This window comes from Lepus europaeus, chromosome 5 (genome assembly GCF_033115175.1).
Source record: "Lepus europaeus isolate LE1 chromosome 5, mLepTim1.pri, whole genome shotgun sequence".
In the NCBI taxonomy this organism is placed as follows: domain Eukaryota; kingdom Metazoa; phylum Chordata; class Mammalia; order Lagomorpha; family Leporidae; genus Lepus; species Lepus europaeus.
Genome location: NC_084831.1, coordinates 31,179,896 through 31,198,767, shown reverse-complemented (window position 1 = coordinate 31,198,767; position 18,872 = coordinate 31,179,896). Strand labels below are relative to the sequence as shown.

The 18,872-nt window shown below is 42.6% G+C and overlaps 1 protein-coding gene across 4 annotated transcripts in view; it reads right to left on the bottom strand.

Moving 5' to 3' along the window:
* MACF1 (microtubule actin crosslinking factor 1) overlaps positions 1 to 18,872 on the bottom strand; it is a 411,586-nt gene that overhangs the window by 121,732 nt on the left and 270,982 nt on the right. For 2 of the 4 annotated variants that reach the window (XM_062191021.1, XM_062191024.1), the window contains 7 exons: positions 18,444 to 18,593; positions 15,866 to 16,081; positions 15,630 to 15,779; positions 11,173 to 11,406; positions 8,276 to 8,425; positions 7,318 to 7,551; positions 5,791 to 6,015 (listed from right to left, as the gene is read on the bottom strand). In XM_062191021.1, coding sequence (XP_062047005.1) covers positions 5,791 to 6,015; positions 7,318 to 7,551; positions 8,276 to 8,425; positions 11,173 to 11,406; positions 15,630 to 15,779; positions 15,866 to 16,081; positions 18,444 to 18,593 — 1,359 coding nt within the window. The remainder of the gene's footprint in view (positions 1 to 5,790; positions 6,016 to 7,317; positions 7,552 to 8,275; positions 8,426 to 11,172; positions 11,407 to 15,629; positions 15,780 to 15,865; positions 16,082 to 18,443; positions 18,594 to 18,872) is intronic. The other 2 variants (XM_062191023.1, XM_062191025.1) reach the window with 2 other exon arrangements.

Below are 18,872 nucleotides of genomic sequence, written 5' to 3'. Positions count from 1 at the left end.
CACTTAAGAGGAGAGTGGCAAGATGGCGGAATAGGAAGGGAGCACATTGATATTCTTCGGCAAGACACAGGTTAATAAAAGTGGAGATACTGCATGGTCAAGGAAGAGTAGGGGAAGAAACAGCAGAGGAAACTCTTCCGGAACTAGTGATTCACAGTGGACCTGCGTGGAGAGCGTGGGAGCCCAAGTTCGGGACACCAGCGGCAGACTCAATGCACCAGCGCTGGAACGCGAGGTGAGCCGAACCTCAATAGCCCGAGACACCAGCGGGCAAGCGGAAAGAGGAGACTAGAGGGAACGAGGCTTGAAACTCTGTGGGGAAAAGTTCACCAGGCTAACTAGAAGAGAGAGAGAGAGAAAAAAAAAAAAAAAGTGACCGATACAGACACGAGTTTCTCTCTCTCCGCTCACCCCTCAAGGGCGAGCAAGACAAAGAGCAGGCGCCATTTTGGACATACGTCATAAGCAGGGCGACCTCAGGTCTGCACCGGCCCTGAGCCGAGCAGAAAAACCTGACGCTGGGGGGGTGAAATAACAGGAGATTAGGATCTAACTTGGCAACCCAGTGGGAGACTGCAGGAGAATTGGAGCCGACACTGAGGGCAGCAGAGATTCCCTGTGTGGTCCTTGGGAAAGAGCTTCCGATCTCTGGCTCCTGTGGGTATATCATTTGCCTGCTAACTACCTCCAATTATGTTCAGCTGTGTGGAATTACTTCCCTTTTGAATCAAAAAAAAAAAAAAAAGAAAGAAAGAAAGAAAGAAAGAAAGAGAGAGAGAGAGAGAGAGAGAGAGAGATTTACCACGCCTAACCTGGGAGTGTCATCTTGACACACCCTCAACCCTGAGGAACCAAACACAGCTCTCAGTCCACACCCATCTCAAGCCTCTAAGGCTCCACTGAAAGCAGACAGTCCACTTAATCTAGAGTCATAGTATAACAAGAAAAAAAAACACCACAGTGAAGAAACCAAATATCTCCAACATGCCATACAACAAACGCAAAAACTGAGGTAACAAGAACAAGAAAGACACTATGATGCCCCCAAATGAAAAAGACACCCCAACTCAAGATTATGAAGATGATGAGATCGAAGAAATGCAAGAAGCGGATCTCAAAAAATTGATAAGAACATTAAGAAGTTCTCAAAAACAAATTCTTGAACTACAGAAATCCCTAATGGACAAGATAGAAAATCTCTCTCGTGAAAATGAAATATTAAGGAGGAATCAAAATGAAATGAAACAACTAGTGGAACAAGAAACGGTGATAGTGACAAGAAATCATAATGAAATGAAGAATTCAATAGATCAAATGACAAACACATTAGAGAGCCTTAAAAACAGAATGGGCAAAGCAGAAGAGAGAATATCAGACTTAGAAGACAGAGAACAGGAAAGGAAACAGGCAAACCAAAGAAAAGAAGAAGAAATTAGAAATCTAAAAAATATTGTCGGGAATCTACAGGATACTATTAAAAAACCCAACATTCGGGTTCTAGGAGTTCCTGAAGGCATGGAGAGGGAGAAAGGATTAGAAGGCATTTTTAGTGAGATACTAGCAGAAAATTTCCCAGGTTTGGAGAAGGACAGAGACATCCTAGTACAGGAAGCTCATAGAACCCCTAAGAAACATGACCAAAAGAGATCCTCACCACGACATGTTGTAATCAAACTCACCACAGTGAAACATAAAGAAAAGATTCTAAAAGGTGCAAGAGAGAAACGTCAGATTACTCTCAGAGGATCTCCAATTAGACTCACAGCAGACTTCTCAGCAGAAACCCAACAAGCTAGAAGGGAATGGCGAGACATAGCCCAGGTACTAAGAGAGAAAAACTGCCAGCCCAGAATATTATATCCTGCAAAGCTCTCATTTGTGAATGAAGGTGAAATTAAGACTTTTCATAGCAAACAGAAACTGAAAGAATTTGTTGCCACTCATCCTGCCCTGCAAAAGATGCTTAAAGATGTGTTACACACAGAAACACAGAAACATGGTCACCAATATGAAAGAAGGTAAAGGAAGGAAACCTCACAGCAAAAGATCACAGGAAGCTCAATTTCTCTTTGACATAGAATTAAACTCTGATGCTCTGTTAAAGCAATGTGTTAAAGTAATCTATTATGCTCTCTTGATGTCTGTTAAATTCTAATTGTTCAAAAACAGCTGAATTTTTATTAAGAGCTATGGGTTATTTAAATATGTGCTTATTTTCAAAGATTTGAATAATCACCTTGTAACAATGATCAAATTTGGTCTATGTTATGTCATGATTTTAAGGAATCTTATTTCAACCAAATATTTTGGATTTTGATATTGGTCTATTATGCTATAACATAGCATATGTGCGTACATATTGTATGTCCACATGGGGAAATTTTATTAAGAGTTTTATTTTAAATGGCTTATAGATAAGATTGTCCATAAATTTAAGCTGCTAAAATCAATCAAAGATACATTTTAATTTGTGTGACCTGAATCTGTGTATCATATGTTTTAAATGTGTTGGTAGAAAGAAACTAAAAACATTTTATATGGTTGTGCTTAAGTTTACTGGTTAAACAAACTACACCATCTTAGATATTTAAGAGGTGTTTTCAAATACATGATTCTTAAAATTTATAGAAGGCATTGGACCTTCTGGTAAATGTTTTCTTAAGTTGTTATCTAATGGTTGAAACGGTTTGCTAAGTATTCATGTAATATTGCTATTGTCAGCAAGCGATCTAGGACTTGCTCCCTCATTTCTCTATTCTAAGCCCAACTTGTTCTTTCATTTCTCTATTCTCTTCAAGGTAGGAAACTATTTCTATTATCAAGGAATCTGTAGGACGCACAATTTAATCTTTAGACCTTATAAGAGATGGCTAACATTTTTCTGTAATAGCATAGCCAAAATGAGAACTTAACTAATAATCTCATAGCTAGATTCACATCGCCATCAGCGAAGTATACAGTAAGTAGAAAAAAAAATTCCCTTTCAGACCAAAGGGAAACAAAGTTTTAAAGTGAGAATATAATTTTCCTCATGGGCATTGTCTACCTTAGAAAAACTACTACAGAACATGCCTGTGACTATAGACCTGTAGTTCAGGCCACCGAAGATTAGAGATCGGACTTGGGCACTCCCTTGACTTGCATCCTCTGGTCTGCTTTAACAAAAACCAGGAGGAAAAGAAAGCTCGGCATCAGAAGCAATGGGTGGCAGGCCTATTAATGGCTGATCTGTACAGTGATCTCCCTCAAGGAGACCCAACAGGCCAGTCCACTGCAGTGGCTTTCAAAGTGGTAAGCCTGGGCTTCAGCAGAAGTCAGCTTGTGAAGAGCCCTGGCAGCTCTGCCAAGAGTTGGATCACTGGAAATGGACCTGGCCTGGAGTCGAAGGATGCCCAGGTCAGAGCCACAGATCTTATTGGCTCCAAGCTGAAAAGCCCTTCACTCAGCCCAACTTCCAAAGTGACCACTGCAGCTGAGGGGATGGTCAAGTAGGGTCAGCAACATTGCAGGCAGAACTGTAAATTTCTTGTTAGAGATGCCCCCTGCCTTTACCTGGCCAGCTCTCCTCCCAGGCCAGCCAAGTCATGAAAGTCAACAGAGTGCCTTCCCCTAGGAGGTTCACACCTCCCTTAGGATATACCCCATGTGAAGAGATAGCTAGGTCTGGGCCTCTTAACTTACAAGGCCTAAAGCCCACCAGATTATTATCAAGCCCCTTCTATCAGGTTCTGTTTGCCTCTCAATCAGAAAACTTAATTATAGCTTAGACAGCACCTTTCTTAGCTCCTCTAATAATGACTCTGTCCTTTGTTCTAGACCCTGTCTAGTGCACTTGGGCCTCATTCCTTTGTAATCATAACCTCTACTCTACCACCAATGGCTCTACTCCCAACCTGTGTGTACTGATGGTCCTCTTCCTCACTTAATGCTGTATAATTGTTCAGACCTGGTTAAGGCCACTCTTAGGATCATTGGTTACTATCCTCACCCTGTCTTTTATGACCTTGTCTAAATATGATCAGAGTCGGCAAACTTGGAAGGCTTCCATAGCCTTGGCAACTCATGACGACAGCCTAGGGTGGTTACTAGTGCCATAAACTAGAGTGTCAATTTGTTGGGTCAACAACAGGAGCCACTGTGCGCTTGCTCCTGATGTGGGATTTCTGTCCTTAATATACTGTACATTTTGATTTAATGCTATAACTAGTACTCAAACAGTATGTTTCACTTTGTGTTTCCATGTGGGTACAAACTGTTGAAATCTTTATACTAAATTGATCTTCTGTATATAAAGAGAATTGAAAATGAATCTTAATGTGAATGGAAGGGGAGAGGAAGCGGGAGAGGGGAGGGTTGCGGGTGGGAGGGAAATTATGGGAAGGGGAAGCCATTGTAATCCATAAGCTGTATACTGGAAATTTATATTCATTAAATAAAAGTTAAAAAAAAAAGAAAAAGAAAAAAAAAAGAATATAGCACTTAAGAAAGGTCAATCAATAGTACAGGAAATGGACTGGATGGTAAAAATCAAGAGGCAAGGAGACTGGTAGAAGCTACTACAGGGCTGGCATTGTGGCGCAGTAGGATAAGCTGCTGCCTGCAATGTCGGCATCCCATATGGGAACCAGTTTAAGTTCTGGCTGCACCATTTCTGATTCAGTTCCCTGCTAATGCACCTGGAAAAGCAGCAAAGGATAGGCCAAGTGCTTGGACCCCTGCACCAGTTCCTGGCTTCTGACTTTGGACTGGCCCAACTTCAGCCATTGCTGCCATTTGGGGAGTGAACCAGTGGATGAAAGATCTCTGTCTCCCTCTCCCTCCCTCTGTAACTACCTTTCCCCCCAAGAAATAAATAAATAAATAAATTAATTAATTAAATAAAATAAACTATTACAATACATAAGTGGGGGCTAGCACTGCAGTGAAAGCCACCACCTGCAGCACCGGCATCCCATATAGGCGCCAGCTCAAGTCCCAGCTGCTTCACTCCAATCCAGCTCCCTGCTAATGTGCCTGGGAAAGCTGTGGAAGATGGCCCAAGTCCTTGGGTCCTTGCACTCATGTGGGAGACCTGGATGAAACTTATGGCTCCTGGCTTTGCCCTGGCCTATCCCTGGCTGTTGTGGCTGTTTGGTGAGTGAACTAGCAGATGGAAGATCTCTCTCTTTCTGCCTCTTCCTCTCCCTCTCTGTAACTCTTTCAAATAAATAAACAAAACTCTTTAAAAAAAGTAATATAACTAAAAACTGGTAGTGGTCTAAACTATACTAATGTCTTAATGGGGATGAGGAAATGTCAATGATTTTGAATGAGATACAAGAATCATGGGATTTAATTAGTGGTTCAATATGCGAGTGTGAGGGAGAAAAAGGAATCCAGGACTATGTCTCATTCAGGCAATTAAGTGGGAATACAGGAAGGAGAATGTGTTTGATTGGGACATGGTATTACAGGAAATAGGATTCCATTTTCAGGTTGAGGTGCTTGTGCTTATATGTTGCAATGGGCAGATTCACATACTGGGTTGAAGCTCAAGGTAGGCATTAGGGCTTGAAAGAAGTATGTACATGGAATCAATCAGTGCAGATGGTAAAGGAAAAGAAGAAGGATGATCAGGCAGGGTAGTGCTATGGAAATCAAGGGAGATAGTGTTTCAAAGGGAGTATTTTAGAACATTAAAAAGATAGAAACTGTGACGTGCTCACTGGATATAGGGCTGGGAATGTCGGGGGAGCTGCATAGGGCAGAAGAGATTCCTCTAGAATAGTGAGGACAAGCTACCATTCTCACCTTCATCTTTGCACACTGCCTGTCAAGGTTCTCTGGGGCATGGCTCACCACCACGTGGCCATCAGTGGTATCCAAGGTTCCTTTCTCTAGATCAGCACCCGAGAGCTGCTCCATCCCTGGAAGGCTGGTCTGCAGTCGTCCACAGGATGATTCCACTGAAGTCACCCAATCCAGGAGAGCATCAATCTTACTCCTGTTCTCTGCCAGTTCCTTTGCTGCTTTACTCTGAAAGTGACAGGGGGTAGTCTGATGAGAAGGCCTTAGAGACTCAACTATATAAGAGGTTAAATAAAAGGAGGGCAGGATTTTATGCTAAAGAAAAAGAGAGGCTCTAAGACAGGCTATAAACAGGTTTTTTTGCACATAAGAAAAAATAAACAGCTTCTGAAAATAATTATTCAAAGCAATCTCTAGATTTTTTTCTCTTAACAATGAAAAGAGCAAGTTTCAGGATTTAAGAGACTTTAAGAAAACACTTAGTGTTGCTCTCCCAGAAAATCTTCACAGAATCCTTTCTCTTGAGAGCCAAGTTTACAAACTAAGTGTTCTATTTGACTGAGATTAAATGGGAGAAATCTGCCCTCTTGTAAGAGAAGAACTATCAGATAATTGAATGTGACCATGCTACTTCTTCCCCTACCACACCAGAGTATCACTGCCAAGTTATGCACTCATGTCTTTTGAAATTCATCTTTTGAGGTCTGCACTGTGGTGCAGCAGGTTAAGCACTGCCTGCGATGGCAACATCCTGTATGAGTGTCAGTTAGAGTTCAGGCGGAAGATGATGTAAGTGCTTGGGTCCCTGCCCCCCACATGGGAGACCCAGATGGAGCTCTAAGCTCTTGGCTTTGCCCTGGCCCAGTTCCAGCTATTCAGGGCATTTGGGGAGTGAACCAATCGATGTAAGATTCTCTCTCTCTCTCTGACACTCTTTCAAATAAATAATTAAATCTTTAAAAAAAAGGAATTCATCTTTTGGTAACTTACTTCTCTTTTCCATGATCTCTACCTCACTCACTGGCGTCAGAGTCTAAGGCTGAAGAAGTGATGGGAATTAATCTACCAGTGCTGGGTGGAGTGCAGAAGACTATTTGAGACTGTTTGCTCTTTGGTTTATCTCAATGCAGAATTCTTATCAAAACTATAGAGGCAGTGTGGAGACAGCTTGTGGTCCACTAGGAATCCACAGATACTTTCCACTAGTACTTTTGTATCATCAGTCTACATTCATCTTAGAAGCATACCATTCACTTTTTCCTTCCCAGGATAATACTGTCCCTAAGTTCTCGCTGATCTTTATAAATTAGAGTACTGAGTATACAGACAGCAAGCATATAGTATGTACTTCCTACCAATTGCTCCTGATTCGAAGTCCTCCTGGATATTTCTTATAAAAATAAACACACACTAGCTCCTGAAGAAGCCCTTTTTGCTGATTCGCTCTATAAGGCAGCTTCCTCTTCATTAACTTTTATTTGTAGAAGTACTAAAATTTTGTTTTGATAAAATATCAAGCAGTCTGGTTACCTTCTCAGTTTCCTGCTGTAAGGCTGAGGTCATTGCTTCCTCCAGCTCCTTCTGGGCCACCCGTGTCTGTTCCTGGAGGGTCTCATATTGTTCCTTAGCTTGACTAAGTTTTTGCTGAAGAGCTGTCAACTCCTGGGGGCTCAGTTTGGTCTGGTTCTCTTCCAGAAAGCCTTCAATGTCTTTGACAACAGTGGCAAATGAGGTGGCATGATTTTGAATGTCATCCTGTAAGTCCTAAACACATAAAAACAGGGATGGCAGAGTCTTTAACCTTAGTACTTGTAAGTCCTCTAAAGGTACAAAGACTAGATAACACATCTGCATGAAGTCCTTGACTAAAGTTTGCTTAAGTTTTAAGCCCAAACCAATGCGAAGAAATTTTAAAATATTTAATTTTGAAGCAAATATTTAGTGTAGACAAAAAAGCTTGCCCATAATATGATGAACAGCAGAGATTTTCATTTTGCAGTGTTATCATCAAAAAGATCATTCTTTCTATAAAAAAAAATTGACAACACAATTCTAGCAGAGTTCAGGCCTCCTGGTTCGCTATACTCTGTTGGTGGTCACTCATTTTCCTTATTGCAGGCTACAAAGCCCAGCATGATAGGGGTCCTGTTGACTTCTCCAACTTCAGCCTTCACTAATCTTGCATCAACACCTACATATCTTTCATTTCTGTTTAACTGACACTTCTTCAACACAGTAGACTAGACTGGGTCTCTCTGGAAAACGTTCTTACATAACTTTTCCTTTACAGATATAGCAGTTAATAATCATTATATTCACTTTATGATAAACTATGTAACATCTGTTTCACCCAACTGATTGTGAGTTTCACAAGGCAAGGCCATGTCTGTATACCACTTTTGCTGGCACTAAGCACTGTGACTGACACGTAGTCAGTCTTCATAAATGCTTGTTGAAGGAATGAAAAAACAAACCAACTCACACTGACCTTCAAGTCACTTTTATTCTTCTGCAAAGCAGAGAGATCCTGCTGGGTGCCTCTGTCCTGCTGGCTCTCCAGTGCTCTTTCTGCCTGTCCAATCCACCTGCAAAGATCCTCCAGTTTCTGGTGACAGGTATTTTGTTGTTTCTGCAGGGTCTAATTAAAATGCAAAGGGGATCAAGAGATGATTAGTAATTCTCATCTTACAAATAGAAGATAACTCCCTGAAATTTAAAAAAGGAAGGTTAGATCTCAAGGACGGAAAAGTTGGTGGGAGATGAGAACAGGAAAAGGCACAGAAATCATATTCACAAAGCTCCCCTTATTTGGGCAGTCTGTTGATATGGGTCCATGGCTGGAATGACAATTAGGGGTAATTTTGGGAGAGAATGCTTTGAGTTAAAGTTTTGGTTTGGAACCTCATTTGCTGTTAATATCTTTGGAAATGGAGAATGGAGAGCCAAATAATTGAGAATGGCGATGATAATAAATTAGTGGTTCTAATTCCTCCAGAAGAACCAGAGGAACTGCTACATACTAAGTCAAAGCAGAACTGGAGTAGGAGAAAAACCAAGAACTTGGATAATTCATAAGCTAACTGAGCTTCTTAATAATTGAGCTGACTTTATAAATCAAATGTCTCCCAAATGCAGAACCCTATTAAGCAGAATGATTATATGCCAGCCATGAGGACCTTGATTTGGCTATTTGCAGAAGGAAACTGCCAAGAATAGCAACTGGCTCAGTCCTTTAGGTGTCCACACTGACACTAAAGGGAAAAGGCAAGGCCCAAGAGGAGAGTGGGAATGTGTTTCTCTGCCTGATCCTTTCTGCAGATCTCATCTCAGTTGCATGACACTGAAGCACCTGACCGAGCAATTGAGCATGATGTGTTCTCCTGACCATCCTTCTAAAACCATTTTCCACCAGATGCTACTTCCTGATAGTGCTTTAGTCACCTGCACTTACAAACAGGTGCCCAAATTGGCCCTCTCTCCCCTCTTTAGGACAAACAGAAGGGCTCTGAAAGAAAACTCCTAAGAGCTCTTCAGCTGTAAAACAGGATCTTCATGGGTTAGGATGGGTGCAGACTGAATCTGAAAAAAGCAAAGCAAACAAGTTAACACAGAGACACACACATGCATTCAGGGCAAATACAGAGAGAAGCAGAGCATTTCTCACAATAACAAGGTTAATAAACATTGTGGAATTAATTATGTGCTCAGAGGGAATGCTCACATGCAGTTCTATCAATGGCTGCAGCTCAGGGGCATACACTGTATCTGGGTTGGGTCTGAAGATGGCTTAGACCTATGCTACTTCATTAATGACAGCAGATTATACCACACTAGATAAATACCTAAGAGAGGGCATGACAAATGTTTGGATTTGGAAGGTAACCTAAGTGTTTTCTTAGTATTTAATTTCAATTTCAATATAATCAAAACGAATTAAGCACCAGTGGGGAACATATGGCACTGACTAACTGGATTTGCTTTAAGTATGGCTCAAAAGCTCAATTCTACTTTGTACAATATTTAATAAAGGAGCACCTGAAATAATTTTCATAAGACAATTCTAATATCATCTTACTGTATTACAACTTATCAAACACCAGAAATGGCATAGAGATCATTCTAGGTATTCTAAGCTTATGATGTCACTATTAATGAAATTAGGTTGAGATTTACAGGAAAAGTGTTGTATGGGAAGTTGGTATGAAGCAGATTTTCTCTTAAACATTTATTTATTTACTTGAGAGGCAGAGTTACAGACAGAGAGAGGGGCAGACAGAGTTCTTCCATCTGCTGGTTCACTCTCCAAATGGCTGCAATGGCTGGAGGTGGGTCAATCCGAAGCTAGGAGCCAGGAACATCTTCCAGGTCTCCTATATGGCTAGAGGCCCAAGCATTTGGGCAATCTTCTACTGCTTTCCCAGGCCATCAGCAGGGAGCTGGATTGGAAGTGGAACAGCCAGGACCTGAACCAGCATGGGATAGCATGGCTGTAGGTTGATGTTTAACCTACTACGCCACAGCACCAGCCCCAAAGTAGATTTTTTTTTTTAATGAAGCACCCCTGCTTCTGCACACTTTGCTACAATTGAGTAAGTAATGGGCACTATAAAGAAAAGTATCAGAAAATAGTAAGAATTTAAGAGGTGCTAGAAAATCACTATGATTCTGAAAACAAATTTTGTCAGTTGTTTGAAAAACCCCAGAATAAAAACTGATTTCAGAACCATTCTTTTCAAGAGCTCAGATGTTAGATGTTCTTAATAGTCCTCAAAAGACTACTGAGGGGAGTGGGAGTTTGGCACAGCAGTTAAGACACCACCCATTTCAGAATGCCTAGGTTCGAGTCCTGCCCCTGCTTCTAGCTTCTCGATAACGTGCACCCTGGGAGGCAGCAGGCGATGACTCAAGTAGTTGGGTCCCTACCACCCATAAGGACCGAGTTCCTGGCTCTTGGTTCAGTCTTCCCTAACCCAGGCTGTTGCAGGCATTTGAGGAGTAAGGCAGGGGATGTCTCTCTGCCTTCCAAATAAATAAAATTAGAAGGGGAAAAAAGGTGGGGGATACTGAGAGAGAAAGAGCTAGGTATATAATTTTCATCTGAAAGTCAGAGACAATGAAGGTAGTCTTGCTAGAAAGAAAACCCTTCCACATGCAATAACATATAAACACACACATTCTCTCACACTCACACAGAGAACCAAAAACATGGCAAGAAAAATAGCCAAAACAGCTGCCTCCTGGCCTAGAGCCATACTGGCCTAAATGACATGAACGTTCAAAACTGGTAAACCTAGGCTCCTGGAATACATGGAATCTGGCCAGAAAATCCAAAGACAGAGGACATCCCCAAAAATAAACTGAGCCCAGCTGCTGGCTCAGTCTGACCTTAACCTGGGCTTCCTGCTCCACTTGTTGAAGGCGGCCCTGCAAGGCATCCACCTGAGCTGCAGTCTGCTCCACAAGGTCCTGGAAGGACTTCTGCACTTCATTCAGAAGCCTCAATGTCTGTCGACTCTGCTGAGGGGACAAGTCTTGGGCATGCTTGGAGATAAAAAACTGAATGTCAAAAGCAAGAGCATCCAGTTGGGATTTCCTTTCAGCCATGGGTTGTTTCAAGTCCTAAGATAAGCAGGGAAAGGAAAAAGAGAAGAGATGAGATCTCTGTTTCTATATTCTCATTTTTAAATTGGCACTGATAGGGCCAAACTAGCCTGCAAGTCTAACTTTTGGTTTCTTCAAACTCCTCATAAATGACAATTACATTTCCTTTATTGGACCTTGATTTCCAAATGCAGTAAACTTTCAATTATTTATATTAACAGAATCACACTATGACTAACTACAAAATTTTCTATGATTTAAAAAAATTTTCTGGAAAGTATAACATGAATTTCTAGTCTGAGATGTATCTGTATAATTGTATTTTCTTAGGTTCAAGTATCTACTTGTATTTGTCCACCAGTGAGTTGCTGGTAGGCCAGTCCTGAGAAAACACATTATTTACTTGTTAGTAAAATTTCAGTTTTAGAGTAAGAATGCTGCTCATACATATTTTTTTTAAAGATTTATTTTTATTTGTTTGAAAGAGAGTTAGAGAAAGAGAGAGAGAGAGAGAGAGAGAGAGAGAGAGGTCTTCCAGCCACTGGTTCACTCCCCAAATGACCCTCAATGGCCAGAACTGAGTTGATCTGAAGCCAGGAGTCAGGAGCTTCTGCTGGGTCTCCCATGCGGATGCAGGGGCCTGAGCATTTGGGCCATCTTCCACTGCTTTTCCAGGTCATAGCAGAGAGCTGGATCGGAAGTGGAGCAGCCGGCACTCGAACCGGCGGCCATATAGGATGCTGGCACTTCAGGCTGTTGTTTTAACCCGCTGTGCCACAGCACTGGCCTCGCTCATACATTTTTGATCTGTTAAACATCCTGTACACTTCTTGTACATTAGCTATATTGCTCTCTTAAAGTAGTAATATGGTCAAACATTAAACTCATTTGTCTTCAGATCACCAAAAACACAAAATTTTCACATACACATTTAGTGGTCATTAACTATATTATACTGTCTGTATACAATAAAATTAGTTAGGATATCCAGATCTCTATCACTCCAAAACTGGGAAGAGTTCTGGGATATTATTCACAAAACAGTGCTTCCTTCATTTATGACATATGAGTTTGGTAAACTAAAAGGAAAGAAGGAAACAAGACTGTTTTGCTTTTTCCAGAAGAGAACTCATGTTAAGATATGAGGGAAGGGCACCAATGCATGAGTTGCTCTATGTTTTCATATTTCAAATTGTGTCACAGAAATTGTTTTCATACTTGTTTATTTATAATATTTTAGGGAACAAATAAAGTCTGCAATTCTCTTTCCCAATGATATAATTGGATAAGGGATATGAAAGAAGGAGGCAGACTGCCAGTGCTGTAGTGTAGTAGGCTAAGCCTTCACCTGCGGCATCAACATCCCCTATGGGCACATGTTCAAGTCCCGGCTGCTCCTCTTCCAATCCAGCTCTCTGCTTATGGCCTGTAAAAGCAGTAGAAGGTGGTCCAAGTGCTTGGGCCCCTGCAGCCAAGTGGGAGACTCCTGGCTCCTGGCTTCTGGCTTTGGATTGGCCCAGCTCTGGCCATTGCAGCCATTTGGGGAGTGATCCAGTGACGGAAAACCTTTCTCTGTCTCTCCTTCCCTCTGTCTGTAAATACCTTTTTTTTTTTTTATTTTTTTATTTTTGACAGGCAGAGTGGACAGTGAGAGATACAGAGAGAAAGGTCTTCCTTTGCCGTTGGTTCACCCTCCAATGGCTGGTGTGGCCGGCGCGCTGTGGCCGGCACACCGCGCTGATCTGAAGACAGGAGCCAGGTGCTTATCCTGGTCTCCCATGGGGTGCAGGGACCAAGCACTTGGGCCATCCTCCACTGCACTCCCGGGCCATAGCAGAGAGCTGGCCTGGAAGAGGGGCAACCGGGACAGAATCTGGCGCCCCGACCGGGACAGAACCCGGTGTGCTGGCGCTGCTAGGCGGAGGATTAGCCTGTTGAGCCACGGCGCCGGCTGTAACTACCTTTCAAATAAAAAATAAAAATCTCTTTTTTTTTTTTTTTTTAAAGGAGGAAGGTCAATTCTTGCAAGATAAAGAAAGATGAGTTTGCATGTAACGTTGATGATCATGCGCAAATCTTTATGTCTGCTTCTCTTAAGATTAGGAAGGGGAGGGGGGCTGGCACCGTGGTGCAGTAGGTTAATTCTCCGCCTGTGGCGAGGGCATCTCATATGAGTGCTGGTTCTAGTCCTGGCTGCTTCTCTTCCAATCCAGCTCTCTGCTATGGCCTGGGAAAGCAGTAGAAGATGGCTCAAGTCATTGGACCCCTGCACCCACATGGGAGACCCGGAAGAAGCACCTGGCTCCTGGCTTCGGATCAGCACAGCTCTGGCCATTGCAGTCATCTGGGGAGTGAACCAACAGAAGGAAGACGTTTCTCAGTCTCTCCCTCTCAAAAAAAAAAAAAAAAAGGACTGGGGAAAGGGAATAGGTAGAATAAAGGGGGGGAGGCATCTGTCGTTCTGGTCTGACTTTCTGAAGAGTATAAAGAGAGGAACACCTTAGATGGCTGATAAAGCAGTGTGAATAATAACTGATATAATTTTAAGTATAACAACAAACAAGAATAATACTCGGTGGAAAAACTCTCATATACAGAGTCTTTTTTTTTTTTTTTCTTTTGACAGGCAGAGTGGATAGCGAGAGAGACAGAGAGAAAGGTCTTCCCTTTTGCCGTTGGTTCACCCTCCAATGGCCGCTGCGGCCAGCGCATCTCGCTGATCCATAGCCAGGAGCCAGGTGCTTCTCCTGGTCTCCCATGCGGGTGCAGGGCCCAAGCACTTGGGCCATCCTCCACTGCCTTCCCGGGCCATAGCAGAGAGCTGGCCTGGAAGAGGGGCAACCGGGATAGAATCCGGCGCCCCAACCGGGACTAGAACCCGGTGTGCCGGTGCCGCAAGGTGGAGGATTAGCCTGTTAAGCCACAGCACCGGCTCAGAGTCTTAACTTTTGCATTAATTAATTAATTTGGAGCATAATAGGAAGAAAAGGGGCCGGCACTGTGGCATAGTGAGTTAAATTGCTGTCTGCAACGCCGGCATCTCATGGGAGTGTCAGTTCAAGTCCTGGCTGCTCCACTTCAGATCCAGCTATCTGCTAATCAGTGTGGGAAAGCAGTGAAAGACGACCCAAGTGCATGGGCCCCTGCACCCAGTGGCTCCTGGCTCCTGGCTTTGGTTCGGCCCAACTCTGGCTGTTGTGGACATTTGGAGAGTGAACCAGTGGATAGAAGACCCCCCCCCCCCTCTTTCTCTCTCTCTCTCTGTATCTCTGACTTTCAAATAAATAAAAATAAATCTTAAAAAAAAAAAAAACTGGATAAAAAAAAGAAAAAGAAGAAAAGCATCTCTCTAGATCAGAATCAGCAAATTATGGATCCCTCGCCAAATGTGGCCTGCCACCTGCTTTTGTGATGAAAGTTTTATTGGAACACATCACAAACATCTGTTTATACACTATCTACATTTTAATGTTTCAAAGCGAGAGTTGAGTAATTTCAACAGAAATGGTGGCCCTCCAAGCCTAAAATACTAATTATCTGGCTCTTTTCATAAAAGATTTGTCAATCCGTGCTCTAGATCACTAACAAAAAATTTTCCTGAAGTTGTAGGGATCTGGGTATAGAATCAGATCTTGAGCAAAAGAGAAACTATGGAGGCTGGCGCTGTGCATAGTGGGTAAACCTGCTGCCTGCAGCACTGGCATCCCATATGGGCACCTGTTTGTGTCTTGGCTGCTCTACTTCTGATCTAGCTCCTGGCTAATGGCCTGGGAAAGCAGTGGAGGACGGCCCAAGTGCTTGGGCCCCACACCCACATGAGAAACCCAGAAGAAGCTCCTGGCTCCTGGCTTTGGATCGGCACAGCTCTGGCTGTTGCAGGCCTTTGGGGAGTGAACTAGCAGACGGAAGATCTCTCTTTCTCACTCTCTAACATTGCCTTTCAAATAAACAAATTTTTTTTTTTTTAAAGAAAGTAATCGAGAAATTAGGGATGCTTGGACTCTGTGCATCATAGAACACCAGAAAGGAGAAATAATCACAATCACTGAAGTTTCAGGGGTGTGATAACTCAAAAAACTAAACATAGCTGACTCTACACCTGAAGTAGAAAGCCAGGATCTTCTAAGTACAGTACAGATACTGGTTTGCCATGCAGAAAATAAAACTGATGCAAATCAAAAGACAAAAGCAAAGCTTGCTTGAGAAATCAAAGCAAGCTTGAGAATAGGTGGAGAATTTACCTCAAACTGTTGGAGGGAGTGATTCAGGCTATCGGTATCTGTCTTACTGCTGCAGCCCTTGCTGCTCAGAGTGAGACTGGTGCTGCCAACCCAGGCTCTCAGGTCCTGGAGCTTGTCTTCTAGCTGCGCATGCTGACTTAACACTGCAGTCTAAGAAAAACGGCAAGTCACATTCTAAGAATTTCCAAACCCGCCAAGACTTTTGTGAGCCTTTAGTAATAAAAACAAGACACTACCTTTTTAACTTCCACAGCATTTTGGAGGTGGAGTAGCCTGGAACTCCAAGTGTCACTCACGGAGCTGAGTGACTTTTGAAGATTCTTGGCATCTTTCTCTAGAGCCTTCAACAGTTGAGCAGGGACTTCTTGAGGCTGACTGATGATGATCTGATTCACACACTCCAATTCCTGACTCACCAAGGTGGACAGATCCTTTAGCTCCCTGTCTAATACCTGAGGAGACACAGTGGGGTTACCTCTAAAATGAAGACTAGAAATCATGCTGTCTGGGTATCAGCTGTGAACACATGTCTTTCTCACATCATGCCTACGTGGGCTTTAGGGCTCAGAAAATGTTTTCATATAAATTCATCAGTTTATATGATTCTTGTGATCAATAATTCATAAATTGGCTGGGTAGGCATTACTATCTTAGATTTAAAGATGTGTCAGTACAGGGCCAGAGCTGTGGTGTAGCAGGTAAAAGCCGCCGCTTGCAGTGCTGGCATCCCATATGGGCGCTGGTTTGAGTCTTGGCTGTTGCACTTCTGAACTAGCTCACTGCTATGGACTGGGAAAGTGGTAGAGGATGGTCCAAGTCCTTAGGCCCCTGTGCCCATGTGGGAAAACCAGAGGAAGCTCCTGGCTCCAGGATTTGGGCTGGCATGGTCCCGACCGCTATGGCCATCTGGGGAGTGGACCAGCGAATGGAAGACCTTTCTCTCTCCCTCTACATCTCTGTGACTCTGCCTTTCAAATGAATAAATAAATTTAAAAAAAGTGTCAGTACTTAAAAATGTGAACTTTTTGTGTGAGGTCACCCAGCTGGCAAACAGCAGAGTTGGGAGGTGGATTCAGGTTTGCTGACTCAGTGCAGTGCTTCCTCCACTACACTTGCTGCCTCTCCAAGAGTGTCATTATGATTTTCTCCAGGGAGCTGTTACGCAGAATTAATGCACTGAAAGATAAGTCAATAAAAAGGAGAACTCTTCCACTCCAGATTCCAAGGGGGCAGGAGCAAAGACCATAAAAATATTCCAAACCAGCCTTTCCACTCAGCTAGCCTATAATATTCTGATCTTCAACACAGACGCCACAAATTAACTGTAGAAAAGCTTAATAGTTTTTTGAGGCTTCATCCTCGTTTCTCATTTAGCCAGCCTACCTAAGGCTGGTTGTTGAGAGAACTGGCAAACCTCTACAATCTGAGTCCTCATTTATATGAGAAGCACAGAGATGGAACAAGAGAGACAAAGACAGAGACATCCTCCCAAACGCCTCAGTGGCTGAGTCTGGGCTGGACTGAAGCTTCCTGCATTTTTAAAATGTTATTTTATATTTTAAAAAAATATTTATTTACTTGAAAGAGTTATAGACAGAGAGGAAGAGACAGACAGACAGACAGACACACACACACACACAGAGAAGAGAGAGAGAGAGAGAGAGAGAGAGAGAGAGAGAGAGAGGGAGGGAGGGAGGGAGGGAGGGAGGGAGAAATCTTCCATCTTTTATCCATTGATTCACTCTGGCCAGGGCTGGTCTAGGCGGAAGCCAGGAGACTGAAATTCTACCTGTGTCTCCCATGTGGGTACAGGGGCCACAGTAGTTGGGCCATCTTCTACTGCTTTCTCAGGTGCATTAGCAGGGAGCTGGATGGGAAGTGGAGCAGCTGGGACTAGAACCAGTGCTCATGTGGGATGCTTATAATTGCAGACAACAGCTTTACCTACTGTACCACAATGCTGGCTCCCATTTTTTTTTAACCTGCTTTTCTAAAAACTACATTTTCCTGATGTCTTAATGGAGTTTTGGGAAATAATAGATTTTACATATGTATATGTATATATATATATATATATATATATATATATATATATATAATTTACTGTTTTAAGCCCTCAATATTTCTTGCTTGAATTAACTGCAACACTTTCCTAACAAACCACTATGTTTGGTATTTGATCGGGGCCAGTGCTGTGGCACAGCGGGTTAACACCCTGGCCTGAAGCGCCAGCATCTGATACAGACGCCGGTTAGAGACCTGGCTGCTCCACTTCGATCCAGCTCTCTGCTATGGCCTGGGAAAACAGTGGAAGATGTTCCAAGTTCTTGGGCCCCTGCACCCGCATGGGAGACCCGGAGGAAGCTCCTGGATCTTGGCTCCTGGCTTCAGATTGGTGCAGCTTCGGCAGTTGCTGCCAATTGGGGAGTGAACCAGCAGATGGAAGACCTCTCTCTCTCTCTCTCTCTCTCTCTCTCTGCCTCTCCTCTCTCTGTGTAACTCCGACTTTCAAATAAATCAATAATAAATCAATAAATCTTTAAAAAAAATGTGATCAATCCCAGATCACATGAATAAAAATGGTGGTAATTAGATTCATAGCCAAGTCTGTCCAAAGTTTGTTCAAGTCTAACCCTTACAAATCTTGTATGGTTCTCCAAACCTAGCCCATGCCACGGTATGACAAGGGTCTGAGAGTGTTTACCCAAGAATAATCAAGTGACAAGTAGATCCTTTTAAGACTTGAAATTTTCAAGAAAGATGGAAGCAACTATTCCAAAGTGTAGGCCTGCTGAAAGACTTCCGGGAACCTACCTCAGCCTGACACAGCAGATCCTGCAGTTTTGCCAGGTCTAGTTCCAAAGGCTGAATCTGTCTGGTCCTCATCTCAATGTCCCGTAACAGAGAAAGATAGGATACCAGCTTCTCATCATGTTCTAAACAGAGTTGTCGGTTAAATACATTCTGTGGAGCCAAAAAGGAAACTCACTCAGGTCTGATATTCTCTTTTAAAGTCAACTTTAAAAAGCAGGCAGAGTTTCTTTATAGACACACAGAAATAAGCAATTTTTACTAAAATCTATGAGATAAAAATACATTATTTGTTCTATTTCAAACCAATAGGCAAAAGTGATTTTCTTAATTTTCTCATAGCAGAAGCCTATCATTTTCAATATACAAGTATCATTTTAGCAAAATTTTAAAGGCTATTCTAATTTCAGTAGTATCATCTCAGTATTTCAA